The sequence below is a fragment of the Onychostoma macrolepis genome, chromosome 08, assembly GCF_012432095.1.
Source record: "Onychostoma macrolepis isolate SWU-2019 chromosome 08, ASM1243209v1, whole genome shotgun sequence".
NCBI lineage: Eukaryota > Metazoa > Chordata > Actinopteri > Cypriniformes > Cyprinidae > Onychostoma > Onychostoma macrolepis.
In genome coordinates this window covers 10,017,277-10,044,609 of record NC_081162.1, presented here as the reverse complement: position 1 = coordinate 10,044,609, position 27,333 = coordinate 10,017,277, and the positions used below count along the sequence as shown (strand labels likewise).

Sequence of the window (27,333 nt, the reverse complement as noted above, 5' to 3'; positions counted from 1 at the left end):
GAGCAATCTTAGTCACCTCATGAACAATTTTTACACCCAGATATGTACAATTATCTGTTGAATTGAAGATAGAAGCATAATCTTGGTTATTTTTCCTCTCTGTTTCATTAAGTAAAGTTGCACTTTTTATGTTATTATGCGATTTCATTATCTGGAATCACTTGAGGGTTGATCATTTAGATTTATATGATCTTCTGACTTTATCTTACTCTGTGATGGTGTGTAACTTTCTAATTGGCAGACAGACAATATCATTTAAATAAGTATGGGCACTTGGGCAGGTTATGTGACATTTGTTCCCATATACATACACATGCATACATACAACTACATACGTGAATTAACAAACAAATAAATAAATAAATAAATAAATAAGGATGGTTCATGGATTTGAAAAGAATATAACAGGTTAATTATTCATTAACTTTGCTATTTTTGTCTGTAATTTATTAATTATGATAATGGTGTTCATGTATATCATGATAGGCTATATTAATAATAATGAATAATTGCTATTAAATTATTATTATTATTATTATTAATAGTATATTAACTACTACACTACTGGTCAAAAGTTTGGAATAATCAAGATTTTTTAATGTTTTGAAAAATTGTCTCATATGCTGACCAAGGCTTCATTTGTTTGATTAAAACAGTTTAAAACAAAAATATTGTGAAACAGTATTACCATTTAAAAGAACTGTTTTGTATTTTAAAATATTCTAAGAATGTAATGTATTCCTGTGATGGCAAAGCTGAAGTTTCAGCAGTCATTGCTCCAGTCTTCAGTGTCACATGATCTTTCAGAAATCATTTTAATACGCTGATTTGCTGCTGAAACATATCTTATTATTATCAATGTTGAAAACATTTTTTTTTTTTGAATGGCTGTGTAAATAAGATTGTTAAATAGAGAGAAAAGAACTTAATACTTTTATTCAGCAAGGATGCATTAACTTGATATAAATGTATAAATGTAATATGACAGTTATTTAAACTAGGCCTATCTGTTCATCAAAGAATCTTGAAAAATAAAGTATCGCAGTTTCTACCAAAATATTAAGCAGTTTTCTACATTGATAATAATACGAAATGTTTCTTGAGCACCAAATCACATTAGATATTATAATCTGATATTAGCATATTAGAATGATTTCTGGAGGATCATGTGACACTGAAGACTGGCTGCTCAATATTCAGCTTTGCATCACAGGAATAAATTACATTTTTTAATATATTACAAAAGTAAACGTTTAAAATTGTTAAAATATTACTGTTTTTACTGTATTTTTGATTAAGCATATATGTAGCCTTGGTGAGCATAAGAAACTTCTTTCAATTATTATTATTACCAGCTTTTGACCAGTAGTGTATATGTATCCACATACTGAAGTCAACATCAGCAGTTCATGAGGGTTAGCATTTTGACCCTGCTCCTTGACACGCGCATGCGCACATTGAGCCACTGGTGTGCGGACAGTGCGGTAGTGCGCATGCGCGTAATGCACACGCAAGTTTCAAGCTTTGTTTGGAAAGTGACGACCAAAACAGCGCAGTATACGACTCTGAACCCGAGGCGTCACGACCAAGACAGTTTCCCAATCTAATTTAGTACACTTGGTTACATACTTTTGAACAAAGTGTTAACATAATACGATCAAGATGACAGTGACTTTGTTTTTATTAACAAGTAGGTAGCGAATGCCGATCATGACCGAAGTGTCAGATTGTTTGGGCACAAAGCAGCGGAGGGGAAGCGATATTCGGGTCCAGTTGTCCTGTGTCCTGCTCACACGGATCACTCACACCCTGACCTCTCTCACCTGTGGATTTACTGAGCGGTTTTAAAGTCTATACGCGATGGAAATCGTTGGAAAATTCGAGTTCAACAGGAAGGACTTGATAGGACACGGCGCTTTTGCTGTGGTGTTCAAAGGAAGACATAAACAGGTAACGTTAACGCTAGATGTAACGTTTATGCCAGTTGAGCTGTATACTGCGGCTTTTTATGTGTGGAAAAAGTACTCTACACGAATGTGATAACGTAAATCGATGTCTTTATTCACAGAAACATGATTTTGAAGTGGCGGTGAAATGCATTAACAAGAAAAACCTCGCCAAATCACAGTCCCTCCTAGGAAAAGAAATAAGGATATTAAAGGTGAGCTTCGTATTTAAACCTTGGGTGCGTTTGTGTACGCACAATTTTGCTGGCTACACTTTTAATGTTATTTATTTATTTAATTTTATGTATTTGTTTATCTATGAAATATCCTCAGCTATAAGGTAAACAATGCGAAACTCGACTTCTGAAAGGCTTCTACACGGACCAAACAACGTTTAGCTACTTATATAAACAGTGTAAAGGGTTTGGCAAATATCACAAACTCCTTATAGAAGCAATTGCATCTATGACTTCTGCTCACTAATATATTGAATGTGTGTTTTCGCCAGGAGCTGAAACATGAGAACATTGTCAGTTTGTTGGACTTTCAGGTATGTACCTACTAATTGTTTGCTAATGTAGTTGTTTGAGGTGTATCTGTAAGCCAACTGTGTTATTTTAAGTGGTTTCTATTCTGTTGAAACATGCAGCTTTTTACATGTTACTAAAGATATTTATAACTCGAATATCGCATGGCTCAGTGTTGATATTATGGGTGCAGTTTCCTTCGTCTGATTGGTTAAACTTTAAGCCCCGCCCCTGACGTTACGCGCTATGGGCAATTTGTCAGCAGTTTTAGCCATAGTGAATAGATGTGGGCTATATATGACTCACCGTGAGTAATGATTTCATGTTGCATTCTCTTGCATCAGAAACAGTCGAATCATTATCTGATTTCAAGCTGGACTCCGTGAGAGGCACAGAAAATTTCAAATATCTCTTGTGGCTAAAGTACTAAAAGTAAACAGGCAAGAAACAATGGCAGCCGTGACAGGTGTCTATATGTCTGTTGAAGTACCTGACACCTGTGCATGCATTAGCCAGCACCTGCCGGCCCAGCACACCTATTTAACTGCCTGTCTCTATAATTTGCATACAGAACAGACGTTGTCTGATGTAGGATACCCTTATCAATGCATCTTAATGAATAGAGGACAGGACTCCAGGCAGTCAGGCTGATCTGATGACAGGTGGTTGTCTCAGGTGTGGAGAGATTAAGAGACACAACACATTGTGTTACACCTTCTGTCCTGCGGTGTTGTGCCCTTGAGCAAGTATGACGGGTTTACTTCAGATTGTTTGTACTGTTAAAATACCAGAAGACAAGATAAAATAACAAATTAAGTTAAATTAAAATATATATATATATATATTGTTTATTAGTTTAATCACGTATAAAATTCCTCTTCTTATATAATATATAATTTTATTTAATTATTTAATAAATTTAATTATAATTTAAATGTATAAATTAAAGAAAAAAAAATCTAAATAAAACACAACATAATATTTACCTGTATCTCATTGACCAAAAAAGGGGAGTGTGAACATGTTAATGTTTTGTTAAATTATTGAAATATTAACTTAAAATCTCAAAGTCAAAGGGGTTCAGCTGACACAAAAGTTTGGAAATCTCAGATCTAAATTAAGGTACAATTAAAATAAATTGTTAATGAAATGGATCTTTTTAGTGTAACCGCATTACTTCACTGCACAAGGCATCTAGTCCCTGATTGCTCTTTTAAATTGTAACTTTTAACTGAATTGCATAGTTAGGCAAACCTCTCACCACAATATCCTCAGAGAATGACCTGATAGTGAATGCACACTAATAATTCATGCTCACTCCATCATGCTTCACACACTGTTAGAACCGACACAGGTGCATTTGATACTATACAAGCCTGCAATTATAGGACCACCCCCTTTAACTGGCTCCAGTATCAGTCTAATTTACATCTGGCCAGCACTTACGGTATTTGTATTGGGTTTGTCCACCAGGGTCGATCAGCTGCTCACCAAGCAGTGGATCCACCTGACAGCACAATGGGCACAGGTGGATGGCGGCTGTCCTGCGTGAAAGCTGAACAATAGCACAGGAAATAACACTTGTGCTTAGTCAGTGAAACCCAACTCTCATCCCCCATGCCACACTCATGGAAACCTTTAACTTTGTTCGTTAAGCTTTGTTGTTTTAGTCTTTTGTTGTTGCGAAACTCCTTTGTATTGTATGCTAATGGATCGTAATGTTTTGACAGTCGTCTCCAGGGCATGGTAAATATGTCTAGAGAAGATAATTTAAGTGTATTTTGCCCTGTGTGTGGTCTATAGCCTTGGGCAGGGCTTTACTTAGTTTACTTTGCATTACTGCTGATGGCCTGGTTTCATTTCTCACCGGTTCAACACACACAAACACACACACACACACACACACACACACACACACACACACACACACACACACACAGGGAAGCTTAACGTTAGGACTTTATCCACAATAATTGTGTCACACTTATAAAATTAGCTGTTACACAACTTTGAAGTCATAAGGGGCTGTTATCTTCTATGAAACAATTTTTTTTTGCTTGTGTAATATGCTATTTAAACAGACATGCTCAATAAAGCACTCTGCTCCCAGCACTCTGTCATGCCGGCCGGCTGCTGATCTGTATGTCAGTCAGCTGTGGGTAATGACACCTGCTTCTGTCCTGACTGCGGCGACACGCAGGGCCTGCATGGACATCGGCCAAATGGGACTTTTGTTGCACAACAAGTGGGCCACGTAAATGCCTCATTCAAACTGGTCACCATGGCTCTTGGCCTGTGTGTGGACATATTGATCTGCTCCATTAAACCTTTCAGGAGCTAAATTTCTACAGCAAAATACATGGACATGAAGGGGTAACAAACCATCTAGAATCCACATCAGGTTTGATTATGCAGGCTAGAGGACAAAGGCCATTTTTGAGGTGGTTTCTCCTAGTGACTATTGCACTATAAGAGCCTCTCAGTAGTCTTGATTTGGTCACTAAAGAGCATTTTGTTGCACTGTGTGTTCATTTATTTTGTGCACTGATTAGCATAAAAGCAAATTATCTTTAGTAGTCTGAGACAGAAACGTCTTTCAAACATGCTTGGTATACAGACAGGGGTTTGAAATATGGCCAAATATATTATTATTAAATGAACACAGTAGGACATCCACTTTATTTGTTAATAATAATAATTATTATTATTATTAATTATTATTAATTATTATTATTATGAAGGGGTAACAAATTAATTATTATTAATTGTTATTACAATAATGTATATGAATGTAATGATTAATTATTTGTAATTGGATTTGAATAAATATAATATTAATTTTAATAGTAAATATTAATTATTAAATATAATAATAATAATAAAAATTATTATTATTTAGTAATGTTTTTCTTGTTATTACTTAATGCTAATTTTAAATGTATTTTAAATTTGTAGCATTATTATAAATCATTTACAGTTTTTTTTACAAGTTTATAAGTAGGCATGGGCCGGTATGAGATTCTGACGGTATGATAACCTTAGATAAAAATATCACGGTTTCACGGTATTGCGATTATAGCTCTAAAATATGTTATTTTTAAATGTCTGGGTAAAAAACAACAACGTTTTTTCCACTGAACACAATACATTTTATTTTTAAGAAACATTTTGGAATGGTAAACATGTCAGGCTAAATAATTAATATAAATAATTGAATTCTTGTTAATTAAATTACGTGCAGTCACTTAAGTGAGCCTAAACCTGCAGCTCAACAATAATCAGAACATAAATAAATTATTTTCTGCAAAAAAAATACAAAATAAAAAAAGTAAAAATCCTTCTAATTGAATTTTTTTTTTAAATGCAGTCACTTAACCTAAACCTATAGCTCAATAATCAAAAACATAAATCAAAACAATTTCTGTAAAAATTAAAAAATGCAGTCATTAAACCTGCAGCTCAACAAGGTTTTTGGAGATATGCTCACTTTCTACACATTCATCTTTCAGTCCAAGTTATGAGCGGTGAGGTACAAAGATGTGTGCACATACACATAAGGAGAGTGCGCGATTGTGTCTCACACACACACACACACACACACACACACACACACACACAGTCTCTCTCCGTATAACACTCAAACAGTGGCAAAGACACCTGAGAGCCAGCAGTTTGTTTCTTTTTTAAATGACATGATTTTGAACAGATGTAAACAATGGCAGGAGGCTTACCAGCTAAATTTATTGTACTAAATCGCAGAAACGTAGTACTTTAGTTAGTCTGCTATTCCCCGCTTTGTGAAGTAACGTGAGGGAGGAAACTAGTTAGCTAGTTAATTAGGTATGTTATCTGCCTCGGTAGCAAGCAAAATAGTATTTATTTCAACACTGAAACAACCGGCGAATGGGTCTCTGTCTTGATCGAGGGTGAAAGAGGGAGAAATGAAGACGACACGGATATATCTTTGTGTACGACCTGGAAGTATTTATTTAGCGATCGACGCCAAAACGTCATCTGTACAGAACATTGTTGTGTACGGAACATGATTGGTCTATGTTACCCGAGAAATTCCCATACAGCAGACCTCACGCGGCCATCATCCTACACACAGGTTACTCTCACTGACCGCTGTCCGGAGGAGAAGGGGTCGTGTGACTCGTTACGCTCTTCACTCACAACTGAGGGAGTCCTGCACTTTCCGTCTTTGACGACACGTAAAAAAACTGCACATACCGCAGGAACGGTATAACAGAAAATTTTAGTGGTTTTGAAACCGTGAATTTTCCAAACCGCGGTATACCTTGAAACCGGTTATCGTCCCATTCCTATTTATAAGTAGTAGTTTACACACATAATAATAATAATAATACTTTATAATAATAATAATAATTTGTGACTGTGTGAAACCAAGTTCCAACCAATAAAAAAAAAACTATAGCTATGTCATAATCTCCTGGGCATTACCTGCCCTACTTACCCATTAAAGTTGGCACAAAATAGAAAAATGAAACATAAATAAATAAATAACTCAAACGTAAAATGAGATCTTTCTTTACCTGAAAGAGTGCAAACAATAACCTGTCGTGAAATGCAGGCACACATTGTGATTTGTATTGCTCGTGAGCTCACTCTATAATAACAGACTATTCATAGAAAGCTTAGGTAATTGAAGGCTTTGTATGTTGAGTCAGTGTGAGTCAGTGACATCTGTTGAGAGTCCAGCCCGAGGTCTGTCCTCATCAAGACAATGAAGAGTTCGTGCCATGGCTGTCATATGGCATGTTGCTGGGTGTTTCTTTAATATAATCAATTGTAAATGTTTAATGGTGTGTCACATGTCTCTGTCTGCAGGAGATATCGGGATGTGTCTATCTTGTCATGGAGGTGAGTCAAGATGGCGAGCTGCACCTCTCACATACCCACTATAAACCTCAAAATAGACTTGTGAAGTAGAGAAAAAAATCTGGTCAAATTTCACCTCCCCTTGCAGGATGTCCTTTATGCTAAGCTTAATTCAAACCTCTCTGTTATTATTGTCAGCATAAAACCATTTGAAGCCCTTGTGTTATTGTGATTACTCTTTCTTTTGAAGAGAATTGGTTTTGTGTTGACTGTACACTTAGTGTTTGTCTGTCTCCTCTTACAGTACTGCAATGGAGGAGACTTGGCCGAGTATTTACACTGTAAGTACACTAGCCTCATTTGAACCTGTCATCTGTACTTCACCATTATGTGTGCCACTGATTGTTACAAATTAGGATATTGTTATTACAGATTAATAAATGGATAATGGTACAAGTGAGGTGTCTAATTTTTCCATGTTATTATACCTGCTTGGTCAATTTCTGTAGCTGGTCAGAGTAGACATATTTTAGTGCAGATTTTATTGTAGAACCTTTGTACAGGCTTTGGAGCAGCACAGAGGCTCCACAACACAACAAAGGTTTGAACCTGTATGCAGTTGTTGACAAACTGGGATGCATCAAGAATACTGGCCAATACTAATCATTATTTTAATTTCATGGTTGATATTGAAACTGTTTATTGTTTCATCGACATCATAAAAATGTAAATGGGTCAATGACGTGATGCAAATTTTTTTTTGTGTCCATATGGTTTAATTAAATTTAAAAGGGTTAAAATTTCTAAATAAATGTGCAAATTAATTGCATACATTCTCTTTTTTGTGGACCAAGTCTAAAATTTCTGGTTTTAATTAATTTTAAGAGAATATTTGGGGAATTATTGCAAAAATGTCAATGTGGTGTAACCGTAAAAACCTTAAAAACCAAAAAATTTATCTTGTTTAAAAAAGGTGAAGTTCTCAATAAAACACCAGATCAGCTAGTTTGGCATAATCGTACATTAGTACTATTTAATAGTAAATAAAAGTAAATGGAGCACCATTGCTCTGAATATTATAATTAATTTGGGGAATTATGGGAGTCAAGTCAAATTCCTTGAGTGTCAAGGTGGTGTAACCACCATTCAAGGAACCATTTTGTTAATATTTTGCAAGAAGATCATGTGACAGGAAATTATATCACAGAGAAGGACCTCTGGTGATAATAACTGCTCCAGATGGCTCCTGGGGTTAATAAAGGCATCCTGAAGCGAATCAATGTGATTTTCATTTTTGAGTGAACTATCCCTTTAAGCAACATATAGTATCGTATAATATAATGTAATATATACATAAATGATTTAATAATGTAGCAGAAGGAAGTGGGTGAGCACATTTGAACATAAATTCAGTGATAAAAATGTTATCCAAAGATTACAGTTTACATCTGTAAAATACAATTCATTAAATTTCTGACATTTTATAATTAATATGATATAACAGAGCCCCTTTTTCCCCAATAGATGCCACAATACAATACGAAAATTTAAATTACAATACGAGACATGAGTTCACTGTACATCACTCTGATGATTTCTTGTCAGATATTGTTTCTTAACTGTAATTACAGTATGACACATCACTGTTCATCACTATGATCATTTCGTGTTGGCAGATTTTTTTTAGCACTAAAAAAAAAAAAAGCACTTGAGCTGAACTTGTTGACAGTCATGCTTGATTTTCAGTGTCAATTTCTTCAATGAACAATTGCCTTTGGCTGTAGAAGCAACATGGTCATGTGGTGTAACTGGTTTGTGTCAATTGGCGTAACCAGTATTTTTCATAAAAATATAATTATATACAGGAAAATTAATGTGGATTTAAATGTAATCATTTAGTTTAGTATAATTGTTTTTTAACATTTTTTACATAATTTTTCAAAGATTATTTAGAAAAAAATTTGTGTTTTCAGCATACAGTGGGGCAAAAAAGTATTTAGTCAGCCACCAATTGTGCAAGTTCTCCCACTTAAAAAGATGAGAGAGGCCTGTAATTTTCATCATAGGTATACCTCAACTATGAGAGACAAAATGAGAAAAAAAAATCCAGAAAATCACATTGTAGGATTTTTAAAGAATTTATTTGCAAATTATGGTGGAAAATAAGTATTTGGTCAATAACAAAATTTAATCTCAATACTTTGTTATATACCCTTTGTTGGCAATGACAGAGGTCAAACGTTTTCTGTAAGTCTTCACAAGGTTTTCACACACTGTTGCTGGTATTTTGGCCCATTCCTCCGTGCAGATCTCCTCTAGATCAGTAATGTTTTGGGGCTGTCGCTGGGCAACACGGACTTTCAACTCCCTCCAAAGATTTTCGATGGGGTTGAGATCTGGAGACTGGCTAGGCCACTCCAGGACCTTGAAATGCTTCACGAAGCCACTCCTTCGCTGCCCGGGCGGTGTGTTTGGGATCATTGTCATGCTGAAAGACCCAGCCACGTTTCATCTTCAATGCCCTTGCTGATGGAAGGAGGTTTTCACTCAAAATCTCACGATACATGGCCCCATTCATTCTTTCGTTTACACGGATCAGTCGTCCTGGTCCCTTTGCAGAAAAACAGCCCCAAAGCATGATGTTTCCACCCCCATGCTTCACAGTAGGTGTGGTGTTCTTTGGATGTAACTCAGCATTCTTTCTCCTCCAAACACGACAAGTTGAGTTTTTACCAAAAAGTTCTATTTTGGTTTCATCAGACCATATGACATTCTCCCAGTCCTCTTCTGGATCATCCAAATGCTCTCTAGCAACCTTCAGACGGGCCCGGACATGTACTGGCTTAAGCAGGGGGACACGTCTGGCACTGCAGGATTTGAGGCCTTTGTTACTTTGGTCCCAGCTCTCTGCAGGTCATTCACTAGGTCCCCCATGTGGTTCTGGGATTTTTGCTCACAGTTCTTGTGATCATTTTGACCCCACGGGGTGAGATCTTGCGTGGAGCCCCAGATCGAGGGAGATTATCAGTGGTCTTGTATGTCTTCCATTTTCTAATAATTGCTCCCACAGTTGATTTCTTCACACCAAGCTGCTTACCTATTGCAGATTCAGTCTTCCCAGCCTGGTGCAGGTCTACAATTTTGTTTCTGGTGCCCTTTGACAGCTCTTTGGTCTTGGCCATGGTGGAGTTTGGAGTTGGACTGTTTGAGGTTGTGGACAGGTGTCTTTTATACTGATAACGAGTTCAAACAGATGCCATTAATACAGGTAACGAGTGGAGGACACGGGAGCCTCTTAAAGAAGAAGTTACAGGTCTGTGAGAGCCAGAAATCTTGCTTGTTTGTAGGTGACCAAATACTTATTTTACAGAGGAATTTACCAATTAATTCTTTAAAAATCCTACAATGTGATTTTCTGGATTTTTTTTCTCATTTTGTCTCTCATAGTTGAGGTATACCTATGATGAAAATTACAGGCCTCGCTCATCTTTTTAAGTGGGAGAACTTGCACAATTGGTGGCTGACTAAATACTTTTTTGCCCCACTGTATGTCCTGCCAAATATTGCAAACACGCATTAAAATTTACATTTAGAAATAACTCTAATAAAATCTATTTTTGTGTGATATTTTAAAATGAAGTATTTATTTCTATGAGTAAGCTTATATGCCATCTAGGTGGATAAAATATTTAATATTTCTTTGGCGGTTACACCATTTGACATTTTCATGTACATTCAGTCTTAACTTTTGTAAAAAATGGTACATATGTCATTTTTAACTACATAAAATCATCATAAACACACTGTGTACATTTTAAAATACCTGATGCATGTTTTTCAAATATTTTAGAATTTCTCATCTTGCCAACCCCTTTTTGTCACTGACCCAAATACTAAAAACTAAAGCCAGCTAATAAATGCAAAGTAAAAGTGAAAGTAATGTTAGGCATCACAGCATTATAATGTACATTGTGAAAAATTTATATTAATTTTTAGATTACATTTAACAGTGTTACAAAATTATTTGTGTTTTTGCAGTGTTTAGATAGTGTTAGATAATGGCAAAGGTTATCTAAATGTAAAAATATTGGAAATGGCCAATATCTTTAAGACTTATAATTATTATTGATTTAAAAAAAAATATATATATAGTCCTTTAACTGATAGGTTATTTTAGTTTTTTTCTTTTCCTTTTTGAAATATACTAGTATTGTTTATATATATATATATATATATATATATATATGAGTATTTATATTTTAAATTTATATTTTGAGTTTTATTTTTAGATTTTATTTTTTATTTTTCATTTTCATCACGTTTTCATTTTAATTTGATTAACTAATATATATATATATATATATATATATATATATATATATATATATATATATATATATATATATATAATATTTCAATTTTAGTTGAATTTTAGTTTTTATTTATTTCTATTAATTTTAGTGCTTTAACTTCAATTTTAAAGTTGTTCTGAAGTAAAAAAAATTCAATTCACTTCAATTTTAGTGCTTCAATCAGCTTATTTCAGTTTCATCTTATTTCAGTTAGTCACCAAGGCAACATTTCTGGTTTTGTTACTTTTTTTAGCTAATATTTACATTTGATTTTAGCTATTTAAATGAACAAAAATGTTTTTCTAGTTTTAATGAATGATAATAACCATGCTTGATAGATTGTGCTTCAATATCCTTTTTAGGATGCAATTTTTGCATTGTTAGTTTATCAACATCTGATGATGCACCCTAAAGTTTGTATAATAAAGATTGATTGTTGACAGAATTTTAGACCAAAGTCAGTTTCTTGAAGGTTGAAGCCTTGAGCTTTCTTTGGTCTCGGACTCGCTCTTGAAACTGCAGAGGCATTTTCAGCAAACAAACAACTTGCCTGACTTTCCTGAGAAAGATAATTTAGGACCTCTGAGAATAGCTTGCTTCACGCATGTGCTGCCACAAATAGAGCCTCTTTGGAAGTGGTCTCATCCACACACACACATTTCTTCGGGGTTAAAATACATCTTCATCTAACCATAACGTTTCCAGCATGGCTATATTTACCATGTTTGCATTGGCCACTCTATTTTAAGCTGTCAGACTTTGTAGCATTGTTAGGTCCCATGTCAGTCTCGTCATAGGGGTCGTGTTTGCCTTCACCCGCTCACCTCTTGCCACAGACTCATAGGCACAGAACCACGATCCCCTGCTGAAACTCAAGCCACAGCCTGACCTCATCCACCTGTCAGTCTGTTATCTGCCCTGTCCTGCAGTGGAAAAACATGGGGACTAAAAATAAGACTGCATGAAACAAGCATGTTTTGAGGGGAAGGAAAGAGGTGACCTAAGAGAAGGGGGGCTTGGGTTTTTGGAAGTGGATGCCAGCCAGACTTTTTGTTTTTGGTGGATGCTAACTCTTTTATAAACAATGATGAAACATCCCACATTTAAGAGTGTTTTCTTAAAGTAGTAAACCGAAATTAAATCAGTTGTTGCTCCTAACTCTTTCTCCATAGCTAAAGGCTCTCTGAGCGAGGACACGATCCGTGTGTTGCTGCAGCAGTTAGCGGGAGCCATGAGTGTTTTAAGGAGTAAAGGCATCATCCATCGTGACCTGAAGCCCCAAAATATTCTTCTTTCATACAGCACTGGGCGCAGGTCCAACCCCAACAACATCTGCATCAAGCTGGGTGAGTGTGCTGGGTCAAAGTACACCTTCAACTGAAGGAAACGCAAAGACTGGTTAGGATCAGTTTGTACTGATTATGAGGCTATGAGATTGAGTTATCAGCTTTGGCAGTGCTTGGTTGTGGTGTTTTTATTCTTGTGTTATGACTGCGGTTTGTTTTAGGTGTTGACGACGTTGTTCTGTTTGCTCTTGAGTGTTTTGTAGACACTACGTGTCACTACACAGCTGTGTAAAGTCAAACAGCTAAAAGACACTCTCTGTAAACATTTGTGCACCATCTTTCACTACCAAAAAAAGCGCTCAAATTTAGTCCTTAACACCATACATTGATTTTTCTTTCTCTCTGCCTCGCTCACCAGCTGATTTTGGCTTTGCACGGTATCTGCAGGGAAACACGATGGCTGCTACACTCTGTGGCTCTCCAATGTACATGGTGAGTGCTTTACTTCATGTTTTACTGTATATTATCCAAATGTTCAGGAAAATCGGGCTGCACGACTTGCAGAAAAGTCTAATTGCAATTTCAATTTAAAATGTGATTAAAAAACAAAGTATTAAGTCGCTCTGAGACGCTGAAAACACCAGATCATGAGCTGCATGTGTGTAAAAAAGAACATAGTGCCTTGCTTCACTCTAAAATGCATGGCACATGTATTTGTTTAATTAAATTGCAGCCTTTCATATTCATGTAGCCCTACAGGAAATTTACAGTATGTCACAATAAAGTGCTGATTTTATTTATCAAAATAAAATAACCAAGTATAAGATATTCAGACTTGCTCTGTATGACTTACTCCAGATATTTTTGAGTAACTACAGCAAAATGCTGAGACTGCTACTCGTCTTGTTCATTTTTATAGGCTCCTGAGGTCATCACGTCTCAGAATTATGATGCCAAAGCTGACCTGTGGAGTGTAGGGACCATCATCTACCAGTGCTTGACTGGCAAAGCCCCATTTCAGGTCAGTAACACACACACTAGCAAAAACAGACTTGGATGTATGACCCTGAGAGAGAAAGCATCTTTTAACCTGATATATTCACACTCGCACCTCTCTTCATCATGCGTGGATGCTTCTGTGGTCATGGTTTTAAATTCTCCACTACATATTCTTGCACTTCCTCTTTAAACATTGTGGATTGATTTAATGGGAAAGCTCACTTAAAATTAAAACCCTTTCATCATTTACTCATCCTCATGTCTCTGGAACAGACCAGAATTTAAGTTGTTACTCACTAAAAAAATTTCATGGAAGAAATTTTCATTAAAATTATTTAGTCTTTTATGGTCACCAAGGCTACATTTATTTAATCTAAAATACAGTAGAACACTAAAATATTGTGCAATATCACAGTTTAAAATAACTGCTTGAAAATTGTATATTTTATTTTAGATGAATATTTTTGTATATTTTAATGTATTTAATGTAACATTATTGTTCAAAACAGCATTTTTTCAATATATTCATTCTTGCTGAATAAGTATTAATAAGCATAGTATTAATTTCTTTAAAAAAACAACAACTTTTGAATGGTAGCATATTGTTATCAAGGAGAAATGCAAGCAATGCCACCGAGTGTTAGTTTCTAATGCGTCAGTCCTGATCGTTCTGGATCGCTTCAATTGCGAAACTGGCTGGCACCCCCAGTTATTTATGCCCTGTAGAGTGTGAGACATGATTGTGACATCTTACTGATAAACAAAACCACATGCCTCTGCAACTAAACACACCCTCTGGTTTACTAACAAACACCCATACACACCCATACATACACACATGCCCATCCACATGGGTGGCATCTCTGTAGTTTCACTGCCAGAACAGGAAGTTCTTCTTTTTTCTGTGTGATGATCATATTGCAAAATATGCATGTGTGTGAAGTTTGTTGCTGCAATACTTCCAGTGAATATTGCCACAGGCTGGTCATTTTGTTATTAAAATTCATAACACAGTCCTGAAAAGGTGACGCACGTGCCATTAAGTATTATTTGGATTCTTCAGCTAAGCTTTTAGCCAGGTGCTGCTGTTAGCAGGGCTGATTTGTGGGTAAAGTTTACCCTGTTGACCTCCTGGTCATACAGCTTCCAGAGTTCAGACGGCTATGTGAACCCCGTCTGATCACACGGTCACAACCGCATCTATTTATGGGTTTGTATTTTTAGCTTTCAGAAAGAGTTGGTAATTTATTAGGAATTCCTGACAGTCCTGTAACGCAATGTCAGTCTGTGAATGGGTCAAGATGGGTCACTGAGTTCATTTAAAAAACAGATCAGTTGTTTCTATTCTAACCATTGTGTTTATCTCCTCCTGCATGGAAATACTGCTTCAAGTGCTTGTTCCTGCAGCCATTAGAAAGCCTTTATGATTTGTAGAAACAGTGTAAGATTTAACCTCAGACCTGGAAAAAATGTGTTTATGTTCCAAACAGCCAGAGTTTGCCAAGATGAATGCAGTTATACCATGTGATAAACTACTCACCACAAACTATAACTCAGTATTGTCCATTAAAATTGTTCCGATGATCAATAAGTAATAATTCTTCTTAAATCTATCTAAAATCTTTTCCAGGCGAGCACTCCTCAGGAACTGCGGCAGTTCTATGAAAGAAACCGGAGCCTGAGTCCCAGGTGAGTGAGTCATCGGTCAACATGATCCAGTTTAGTTTGGGCACAACAGGCGCAGAGGTCCCTGGTGTCATAAATTTGACAACTCCAGATTGCTTTTCAAATGTTGTTTGGGGTTGGTGAGATTTTTTTTAAAAGAGATTTAATGGTGAACAGGAATGGTGAACTAAACTGATCAAAAGTGACATGAAAGACACTTTTATAATGTTACAAAATATTTATGTTTCAAATAAATGCTGTTCTTTTCTTTACATGAACTTTCTGTTCATATACTGAGATGTATCTCAGTTTCTACAAAACGGCACAACTGTTTTTTGAGCATCAAATCAGCATCATAATGATTTCTGAAGGATTATGTGACACTGAGGTCTGGAGAAATGGCTGCTGAAAATTCAGCTTTGGAATAAATGATATTTTAACATATTTTAAAGTCATTTTAAATTGTAATAATATTTCAGAAGAATATTACTATTTTTACTGTGTTTTTTGATCAAATAAATGCTGCCTTGGTGAGCATAATTACAAGTCTTATCAACCCCAAATTTTTAAACAGTAGTGTACCATAGCTCATATTTATTTGTTATGAATGTAAGGTTTTTTGATAATACCCCCACAGGATGGTGCAGTAGAACTGGTTTCTTTTTTCCATATTTCATTCCTTTTCATCATTCATGGTAATTTTTTATCTATTTATGTAGACTGTTACGGTGTTTAAATTCACGAGTATGACTTTTTACTTACTCAAAGAGCTCTTGCACGACAGCATAAACATACACATGTGACTGTGTAGGTTGTGATTCCTGTCAGTGTCTAACTCAGCTGCTTTTCCCAGTATTCCACGGGAAACCTCCAGTCACCTCAGGCATCTTCTACTTGGGTTGCTGCAGAGGAACCACGGGGAACGCATGGACTTCGGTCAGTGGACAGACGTGCACAATCACACACTTGACTTCACAACACTCATTAGAAATCATAAACTGAGACTTTGTAATTTCAAGGAAATGATTATAATAAAGTGATTATGGTCTATTCTAGATGAATTTTTCCACCATCCTTTCCTGGAGGCTAGTACATCCATGAAGAAATGTAAGATTGTGATGTACATCACTTTGTTTATCCAAATCTGCTGTAGTTTTGGTTACAGTAAGGTTTCAGTTTGTTCATTGTATTCTTAGCCTCTCCAGTGCCCATGCCCACCTATCCCAGCTCTGCCTCCAGGAGCTCCAGCAGCGGTTCCTCAACCTCTCGCCTCACTCCAACTCAGGTACCACAGTAACGGCACATGATGCATGAACTTTAGGATCTCTTTGAGGTGTACTGTGATTTTCATGCTCCATATATAGTGTATACAGTAGCATATAGCTACACTACCATTCAAAAGTTTGAGGTCAGTTTTTAGAAATTCATACTTTTATTCAGCAAGGATGCATTTAATTCATCTAAAGTCTAAAAGATCTTATGTGACACAAGATATTTATAATGCTACAGAAGATTTACATTCCAAATAAACGCTGTTCTTTTGAACTTTCTTTTCATCAAAGAATTCTTTTGAACAGTAATGTATATGAAGTTTTTTCTTGACAGTCTGAAACTGAAGCTCCGAGGCCCCTCCCTCAAACAAACCCCACACCATCTCCAGGTTCCCTGCTGAAAGACTCATCTTCCTCAGACTCTGATGACTTTGTAATGGTGCCGGCTCAGTTCACCAGTAAGATGAGCTTTCACACGCTTTGACCTACTTTGGATTATGTAACAGACAAAACTGCTTTATTTGAACGAATACTAAATCTCAATCTGAAAACTTTTGCAGGTGAACTAGTCAGTGCAGGAGGGCAGGACAGTCTGATGCGCAGCGGGTAAGTGGGTTTACATTTTTTCCATGCCTTTAAGTATTAAAATGACAGGGCTCACACACATAGCATATATAGTTACATGTGGCATGCTCCTCAACTGTAGCCTGTGCATTCATATAACACATGTGCAGAAGCATTTTGTTTCTGCACTTAATATAATGGTTTGCATGCTTGCCAGCATGTCACGTGTCATGAATATTCATTTTAAGGGTGTCAATTGACTTTTTGACCTGCTGACCATTTTTATGGTTCTGTGAAGAGGGCTGTTTACGCATTGACACATTTGTGCAAAGAAAGAGGGAAGACCTTACAGTCTAAGACAGCAAAAATCGCTTACGTTTCCACAATAAGTTTACAAATACATTCTAGAAAGTTTTTTTAACATATGTGTCTGCCAACTTATGCATTTATGACCTAGTTAAGATGCACATGTTTGTAAACTACCATTCAAAAGTTTAAAGGTCAGAAGTATTTTTTTTTTAGAAGCCTCTTATGAACATTATGGTTGTAATGATTAAAATAATGTAAAACAATAATATTGTGAAATATAAACTAATACAAATTTAGAAATTAAAAAAAAAAAATTAATTTACTCCTGTGTTGTAGACAAGTATGAAGGATTCTTTTGCAAATCCATTAGAATCAAAATAATTTTTTAACAAATTCTTTACACATTAATTACAAATAGCTGGAAAGGTCATGAAAATCAGTATTTTTACTGTTAACAAAAATTGCTCTCTTAATTTTTAAAAAGGTTAATTAAAAAATTTTAATTTAAAAATTAAAAGGATAATTTAATTTAATTTGAAAAAAATATAAATTTTAGATGAAAAACATCTATTTAACAAACTAAATTCAAACTTAATTTATTAGTTTAAGTTTAAGTTGAAGTACTACAATTGCTGAAAAACTGAATTAAAATTGAACTAAAACCGAATTCAAAATTACTTAATTTACTCCTGTGATGGCAAAGTGAGCATCAGAGACGTCTTTCAGAAACATTAAGAAATCTTACAAACCTTATACAGCTGAATGGTTTAAACATAACTGTGTACATGTCTTTGTACTATTTCTAGAAGCTCACTGATGTGTGTGGGTCGAACACCATCATCCTCCCCATCTGTCAGAGCCACCCCAAGCCCTTCCAGGTACTGTGTGTGTTTTAGTATAGCGATCAGCATTTAATACTGTAAAAAAACACACTCTCTTTGAAGGCGAGCAGCTCACATTAAACAATAGGCTTTGTTTGCATGTGAGAAGTGAGAGACAGCTGTCTGAGTTAACGTGACCGAAGAAAGCGGGAATTTTAGATATGAAAGTAATTCACAGGTCACCAGGGAACAAATGGTTTAAATGTATGCTTGTGCACATGACATGTCACTCATTCACCCCTTCTCTCTCTCTCTAGGCCTCTGGAGTCATGTGCCAGTAGTTATGCTCAGTCCGTGCCTGTTCCAGTGCCGACACAAAAGCACAACTACCAGAGGATGGAGCAGAACCTACAAGTGTCTGACAGGTTGGGTTTATCTCTATATCGCTCTCTCTGACATGAAATAGATACATAAATGTGTTTATGATTCCCTAATGCATTTCCTTATTTTTCTAATTTCAGGACAGCAGCACCTGTACAACACAGCTGCTCAAATGGGGTTCCAAGATGTGGGAGAATCGGGTGTTCTCCAGAATCAGGAGGATTCAGACCATATTTACCCTCCCCACAGGGTAAAGAAAGCATCTCACTGCAGACTTGTGTGTTGATTTGCATACTTCACTTATAGAGGAAGAGACTCTAACGGTAGTTTTAGTAGGAAGCTGGAAATAACAGAAATCCATTTGAATCAAAATAATTTTTGAAAACCCTTAACACATAGAAATGTTATGGAAATCAGTGTTGTTTTTATTAGAGATGTTGCTTTGGCATCTAACTGATATAAAACTACAAACTGCTAAAACCGAAATAAAAATGAATTATAGTTATATATAAATATTAAAAATAAACAAAAGTAATTTCAAATTAAGCACACAACAAATTACTAAAATTAAAATGAAACTAAAAATATGGATGGGTTCAAGTGATTATTTAAAAAAAAAATCGAATTACATAATGTGCCGATTAATTAATCAGGTAAATCCCAAATTAACGAGATTAATTATTTAACATGCACATCATGTGCCGATAAAAGATAAAGTTATTATTAAAGATAATAGTTAATTTAGAGTTATTGTTAATTTACAAAAAAAAAAAACACGGAATAGAAAAAGACACTATACTCTAAATATAAAACTAAATGTGCCAGTAGGTGGCAGTAAATCCCTGTCTTAAGTGAGTCATTCAATAATTCATTGAATCAATTCGAATCATTCAAATGGCGATTCATTCAGAAACGAAGAAAGTGACTGCCTTTATGAATAGTTCACTGAATCATTGATTCACTCGAATTAATTTAAAAACGTGGATTCATTAATGAAACACCGCTGTGTGTTGATCAAAGACACACAACAGTTCTCCTTGGGATTTAATTTCATTAGTGAAATTACTAACAATGTGTCTAAAGCAGTGGTCTCAAACTCAATTCCTGGAGGGCCACAGCTCTGCACAGTTTAGCTCCAACCAGCTCCAAATCACACCTGCTTAGAAGTTTCTAGTGATCCTGAAGACCTTGATTAGCTGGATCAGCTGTGTTTGATTAGGGTTGGAGCTAAACTGTGCAGAGCTGTGGCCTCCAGGAATTGAGTTTGAGACCAATGGTCTAAAGTGTAATATACCTTATCATCATTTTCAACAGCATTAAATTGAAGAGGGTAAACTTTATCACACGACTGAATCTACACATGCATTGTAGGTGTTCTTGCTCCGTCCAAGTAATAAATGCAGGTCTTTGAATGAGCACTTCAACTGCTCAGGTAATGCCAATACAACCCATTTCAGGATCTGCCAAAATTATATTTTAAAATCAATTAGGGCTATAGAAATGCATATTAATATTTACAAGTAAATCTCCATATTATGCGTAGGCTAGTCTTCTTTCTATCTGACCCTCACTACATCTAATTTTGACGTCCATCAGGGGGGATAAAGCCTTCTTAAGGGGGGTCAGACCCCCCCAAACCCCCCCGTAATTCGCACCCTGACTATAGTAATATATAAACAATACTAAGATAACAGTTAGAAATTCATTGGTCAAAAGTGAGGAGGCTGTGTGTTTTTATAGATCATATAGAAGATACTGATGTGTTGTTTATTCCTTTTTCAGTGGGAAATGTTCCTGAAACACCCAATCAGCCTGAATCTGTTGGCAGCAGGACAGGGTTGCATACCGCAGGTAAAATACCGTTTCACTGCATATCAATTAGATTTTTAACACTTCTCGTTGTAATTGTCCAACTCTCTCTTTGTCTCTCCTCTCTTCACTGACATCACAGCCATTGACAAAAACCTCACTCACAGACTCAGGGGTCATCGGCACAATCCAGAATCTGTTGTCCACAGAGTGAGTAACTGTTGCATAACTTAACATAACATAACAATAGGGATGCCCCCTAATAGTCGACTAATCGTTAGTCGCTTAGTTTTTGAAAAAAAAACTATGTGTATATCTTTGCCTTACAGATATTAAAAATATATCTATAGAGAGTGAAATGTCTACTTTCACATGAACCAATTCAAATGGAAGACAAATATTGTCAAATTATATGAAACATGAATACAGGCCCATCACTACTGCGGAGATGACTAGTCCGTGTCGCTGACTTCATCTCTTAAACAGAAACAAAGAAAACACTTGTTTATCAGTGAATTATTAAAATGTTAATGCAGTCTCCTTACTGTTTTTCCCTGACACATTCATAATCATTACGTCTGCGGTGCACTGTGGCAAGCTTTATGCGTTTGCTTGAGCGCTTATTAGGCTATGTAGGCAATTAAAGGTTCATTATAATGATTTGGTGGTGGTTGAGGAGAGACCCCCCACATGATTGTAAAGCGCTTTGGGTGTACAGCAATACACAATAAAGCGTTATATGAATGCATCATTCATCATTCATTCATTCATTCATTTAAATGGTTTATTAAAAACTGTGCGATTAGTTGACTGATGCTTAAAATGAATGACTACTAGTCAACCAGAAAAATCCGTAGTCGAGGGCAGCCCAACATAACATAACGTAACATAACATAACATGACTAAACATAGCCATATAAAAAACAGCTCCATCACCATAGTCATTACATTTAACATAGAGCTACGTATAATACATGATTACTTCATTTAAAACGCATTCATCTGAGTATTTGGCCAATTATTTAGGTATGATATATAGTTATGATCTTTTTAACGAAATTAATACTTGTTTCAGTGAGGATGCATTAAATTGATCAAAATAAACAGTAAATATATTTATAATGTTACAAAAATATTTTTCCAATAAATTCTGATCTTTGTGAAAAAAAAAAAATGTATCACAGCTTCCACAAAAATATTAAGCAGCACAACTGTTTCCAACATTGATAATAATAAGAACTGTTTCTTAAGCAGCAAATCAGCATATCAGAATGATTTCTAAAGGATCATGTGACACTGAAGACTGGAGTAATGATGCTGAAACTTCAGCTTTGCTTCAAAGGAATAAATAACGTTATAAAGTAGAACACAGTTATTTTGAATTGTACTATTTTACAATTTTACTATTTTTACTGTATTTTTGATCAAATAAATGCAGCCTTAGTGGGAAAAAAACCCATCCCTGAACGGTAGTGTAATTTGTGTCACACATTTTTTAAAATTACACTTTTATTGGAAACAAACTTGCTATATATGTGACTGCATTTACTTTCAGTGGGATTTGTGTCGGCGACCTATCTCTGGTCAAACTCCAAGTACAGCGCTGGTTCAGAGAGGCCTGATCACCCGAAACAAGACCATGTCTGACCTGAAAAATCTGGCACAGTTCCCGGCTACAGGGCCCCGCGTGCCACTTCTCAGGCCAGCGGAAAGAAGGGACACCGTCAAAAGGTATTAGTCGACTTGGCTTTAGTTGAGGGTGAAGAAAGCTTGTGACGCAGTAGTAATGATAATTCATATTTTATAATCAGCACTGGAATCACTGCTGTGATATGATTGCTGTTAGAGGAGTTTGTTCCCTAGAGCTATGTTTATGGGTCATTTGTGTTGTAGGTCATTAAGTACCGGGCGTCTCTCAGATAAGCTGCTGAAGGCTGTATTTGGACATCAGTTTGACAGTGGCAGCTGTGAGAGCTTAAATTCAGAGAAACCCATGGACACAACAGGTAGAGCTCTTTATTTTCTTTTATTATTTTCTTTTATTATTATTTTATCCAGTAATCTCAACTGACTAGAATGGTCATTGAAATGTTGTGGAAATTCATTGATAAGTTTCCTTAATATTTGCAGTTAGTCATAGATAATGCTTTAAAAATTCCATGCTGTTTAATATGGCATTGTGTCCTGATTTCTCTAGCACCCCCTGGTGTCAGTGATGGCACAGAGCCGGGCTCAAGCAGTCCTGCTGGAGTTGTGTTCATGCTGGGCTCTCCTGAATATGGACACACACCTCCTCACGCCACTCGACCTAGACGCTTCTCAGGTGACACTTCCATTATTTTACTTTATGAGATTGAAACACAAGTATTGTATTTGCATGTTATTGTATCTGTTATGCTCACAATGCATCTTCAATTCACCACATTTGCTATTGAAGTGGGCACTCCCAGCCCAACAAGCCCTGGCTGGACCAACGGTCATTTGCACGAGGCTTACAGCTCGCCTGATAGTCTGCGATATGGTTACACAGATGCCACGGCAACAAACCGATGTGAGGGTGTGACCTTTGTGCCACCTGAACTGCCAGAAGAGACGCTCATGGAGGTAAAATAATTGGCCTATACATTATGTATGAAGGATACAGTCATTCAGACAGTCAGCCAGATAGTTATCATATTAAAATACTGACTATAGACTGACTGTACATTATCTTTTCCCAAATAAATAGATATGACATATTAATTTTTAGAATAAATAATTGTATGATGTGAGAAAATGGAGATGATATGAGAGACACTGATCTAGCACAAATATGTAGCAAATCAATTGCAGGGGTATACAGCGGTCAATTATACAGTCATTATGCAAAAATACACTACTGTTTAGGGTTGATAATATTTTATTATGTTTTTGAAATGCGTCTCTTATGTTCATCAAAACTGCATTTATTTAATCAAAAATACAGTAAAATAGGAAATATTGAGAAATATTTTCATGGTTTGAAATAAGTGTTTTCTATTTGAATATATTTAAAATGTAATTTATTCCTGTGATGACAAAGCTGAATTTTCAGCAGCCATTACTGCAGGTGTCTTCAGATGGAAGGTGATCCTTCAGAAATCATTCTAATATGCTGATTTGGTACTCAAGAAATATTTCTTATTATAATCGATGTTGCTTAATATTTTTGTGGAACCTGTGAAACATTTTTTTTAAAAGATTATATGATTATAGAATGTTCAAAAGAACACTTTTGTAACATTATAAATGTATTTACTGACATTTTTTTAATCCGTTTTAATGCATTATTGCTGAATAAAAGTTCTAATTAATGAATAATTTAAAAAAAACAACTTCTGACCCCAAACTTTGGAAGTTGTAGTGTTATGACCATAGAACTTCATTATTGACCAATCAGAACTGAGTATACTAGACAGCAATTTATTTTATTGTCGTTATTGTGGCACTTGGTATTATGCGTTTTATTGAAACAGAATGTGATGTCTACCTCTTCTTCACCACAGGAGGGGCATACAGACTTGCTGAGCCAACTACGCTTCATTTTAGCCTTTGCCCACTGCATCACAGAGGTCGCTGGAACAAAGGACAGTGGGATTGAAAGAAATATGACACTTGATGCTTCATTCTTAGAGCAGAGCGTGGTGGCCGACCAAATCAGCCTGCTGAGCCATGAGTGGAGGTGAGATATGACTCCGTCACATATACGTAAACACACAAACACACATTTTGTGTGTGAAGTCTGTGATATGTACACTATACACTGTGAGTGATGTGCACATGTGTATGTAGCTCTGCAGAGCAGCTGGTCCTGTATATGAAGTGTGCTGAGCTGCTGTCCTCTGCACTTCACACAGCGATGGCTGGGATCAAAGAAGGCAAACTCTACCCATCAGGATCTGTTAAACAAGGTAGAAAGTTAGAAAACTAGAAACAGCCTTTATATAAAATAGAAATCTTTTGTACCATTGTAAATGTCTTTGCTGTTACATTTGAACAATCAGAAATTGCATATACTGCACTTAAGACATTCAATTTGTGTTATGTTATGTACTCACAGTAGTACGTAAGCTGAACGAGATGTATAAGAAGAGTGTGAACTCCTGCCGTTCTCTCACTGAGAAACTCCAGCTCTTCTTCAGCAGCAAACAAAGACTGATGGACCGCATCAACAGCATTACTGCTGAGAGACTCATCTACACACACACCATTCAGACGGTATGAACAGATTCGCATCATGTTTCTTATAATATGAGGAGAAACATATGCATATCATATCACTAATACGGAGTATGAATTGCGTTACTTTCTTATGATCAGGTACAGACGGCAGCACTGGATGAGATGTTTCATTGTGGAGAAACCTCTGTAGAACGATACCATAAGGCCTTACTGCTGATGGAGGGTCTGTCCTTATTTATTACAGAGACTGCAGATCTAAACAATATCAACAAATGTAAGTATGACACGCATAGACTACCGTTCAAAAGTTTGGGAAAGAAATTAATACCGGCATAAGTGACAATAAACACATGAATGATATTACAAAAGATTTCTGTTTCAAATATAGATTCAGAGAAAAGTAAGAAAATTCAGCTTTTCTGTCACAGGAACAAATTTTAAAATATAATTCAAATATAAAACAGTTATTTTAAATGGTAAAAAATATTTGACTCATCTCTGAGTTTGTCTGTCTGTTCTGTTCTGTCTGTAGGTAAACAGTGTATTGAGCGACGGCTCTCCTCCCTCCAGCCCAAAGGATGTGTGTGATGAACCCTCATTGTTTTTGCTCTGCATCAAACCCACAACATCTACATCTCATTTCATCCCAGTTGCCATTTGAAATTCTGTAAAAGGAAAAATTCACACTCACCCACTCATTAAAAATGTGATACTTGGCTTCCAAAGACAAAAAAGGTGAGAAAAGACTTTTTCATAATAGACAGAGATGAAATATCTATTGATATATGTATATATAAACAAAAGCAACATCTGCAAACATCTATTTTGTTCATTGTAAAAGAATATTGAGTGAATCAAGTTGCATCATTGGTTGAATAGATGTCATGTTTAAATGCTTTGACTTTCGAATTTACACCAATGAGTGATGGCACTTCCTCAGAGATTAATTTAATCTTAGTACTACAATGTTAAAGCCAGTGTTGGAGTCTGAATGAGTAACAGCTTGGATGCTTTTCATTCTATCATACTAAAACATGCCTGTAGCATTAGTCTCATGAAGTTACAAGGAATGATCCTGTTTTTGATGACTTATTCTGCATGTTTTTGCATGATTCTGAGGAAATTATGGTTATCTGCTGTATCTGAAGGGAATTAATTCTAATAATGACTAATAATTAAACCTCTGTGGCCACCAAACCATTGTTGAAATAGCAGCCGGTGGTGGATGTGTAGTATTCAGTGTTACATCTGTAAGGCTCTAATGTGGCAATTGACCAAAACTGTGGCAAACCTTTGTAGACCTACTGATAAAGACTGTCATTTTCATATGTTGTCATATGAGGTTGGGAAAAAATACTTGAGATTTGTATTATATTGACAATCGTGTGTGTAAAACAGTGATGCACTTTATAAACACATTTGCCTTCTGGATGCCTAAAAAGAACCACTGCAGAGACAAGCCTAATGGCTCATTTTGGGTTAATTAACACCTGAAAGTCAAAGGAAATGCAATACAAAGACAGTCAATATCTTGTGTGTAGCATTTTATATTTATCTGTTTTAGCTGTCTGTCTGAAAGTGGTGTTTTAGTTTTCAGTTTGCTTTAGAATCTATTGCAAGTAAAGGACTTTTGCACAGTTTGCTGGGATGACTAGGTCTCTAGTTTTTGTAGTGATTTGATAGTGCCTTAAATGACCTAGCTGGTTTAATCTTACTGGACACCTTTTGAGACTTACAATCTGTTATACTTCCAGCATTTCATATCATATTCATTCATTACTTGCACTATTGTTGCATTTTCCAATGGCGATAACTCTAAAGGTGATTTTTGACTAAGGCATTTAGTCAGAATTGTGTGGTAAAATGATTGTGATGAATGCATACAAACATTTTTTTAAATAACCGTGATGTTAAATTGAGGACAATTAACAATTTTGTATATGTCGTTACAGTATTTATGATGTGTTTTCTGGTATTTTTGTCTTTTTATTTCCATTCGCAAAGCCAAAATGAAAAATATGTGCAGAATGCATGTGGTATGGGTGTGTGTAATTGAATAAATTTCACTTTTATATTTACTTTGTGTATGTTGATTCATTTCGAAATAACTATGAAAAGTCTTGTCTTTAAACAGTTAACGTTACTGGAATTGTGGGTCTGGAATTAACTCAAATTTAACAAAATGTGTTTTTTTTTTTTTCCCCTGCTCAATCATTTTTACGTTAAATAATATTTTAAGGTATAAAAGTGTGTGTTTTAGGGCTAATTCATATGGTTAAAAATACATATAATTTCGTCTAATTAATAAATTCTCATAATCCATGCATAGTAGTAACTCTTGCTGCAGCGCTGCAAGAAAAC

The 27,333-nt window shown here is 35.7% G+C and overlaps 1 protein-coding gene across 2 annotated transcripts; it reads left to right on the top strand.

Annotated features, from left to right (window-relative positions):
• Positions 1-1,470: 1,470 nt before the first annotated feature.
• On the top strand, positions 1,471-27,050 carry ulk1a (unc-51 like autophagy activating kinase 1a). 2 transcript variants are annotated; one of them, XM_058785312.1, is made up of 28 exons: positions 1,471-1,950; positions 2,069-2,161; positions 2,455-2,496; positions 7,325-7,357; positions 7,620-7,656; positions 12,840-13,013; positions 13,372-13,445; positions 13,873-13,974; positions 15,583-15,641; positions 16,471-16,553; positions 16,674-16,724; positions 16,814-16,902; positions 17,223-17,346; positions 17,449-17,494; positions 18,568-18,639; positions 18,900-19,007; positions 19,104-19,213; positions 20,746-20,814; positions 20,915-20,982; positions 22,328-22,503; positions 22,666-22,778; positions 22,970-23,095; positions 23,210-23,376; positions 24,297-24,472; positions 24,583-24,701; positions 24,851-25,008; positions 25,111-25,246; positions 25,505-27,050. In XM_058785312.1, the coding sequence occupies exons 1-28, from the start codon at positions 1,861-1,863 to the stop codon at positions 25,558-25,560; spliced, it is 2,751 nt and encodes a 916-aa protein (XP_058641295.1). In that variant the 5' UTR covers positions 1,471-1,860; the 3' UTR covers positions 25,561-27,050. The 2 variants fall into 2 exon arrangements, with proteins under 2 accessions (XP_058641295.1, XP_058641296.1); XM_058785313.1 differs by lacking the exons at positions 1,471-1,950; positions 2,069-2,161; positions 2,455-2,496; positions 7,325-7,357; positions 7,620-7,656 and having other exon boundaries at positions 12,917-13,013; positions 13,401-13,445.
• The last annotated feature ends 283 nt before the right edge of the window (positions 27,051-27,333 follow it).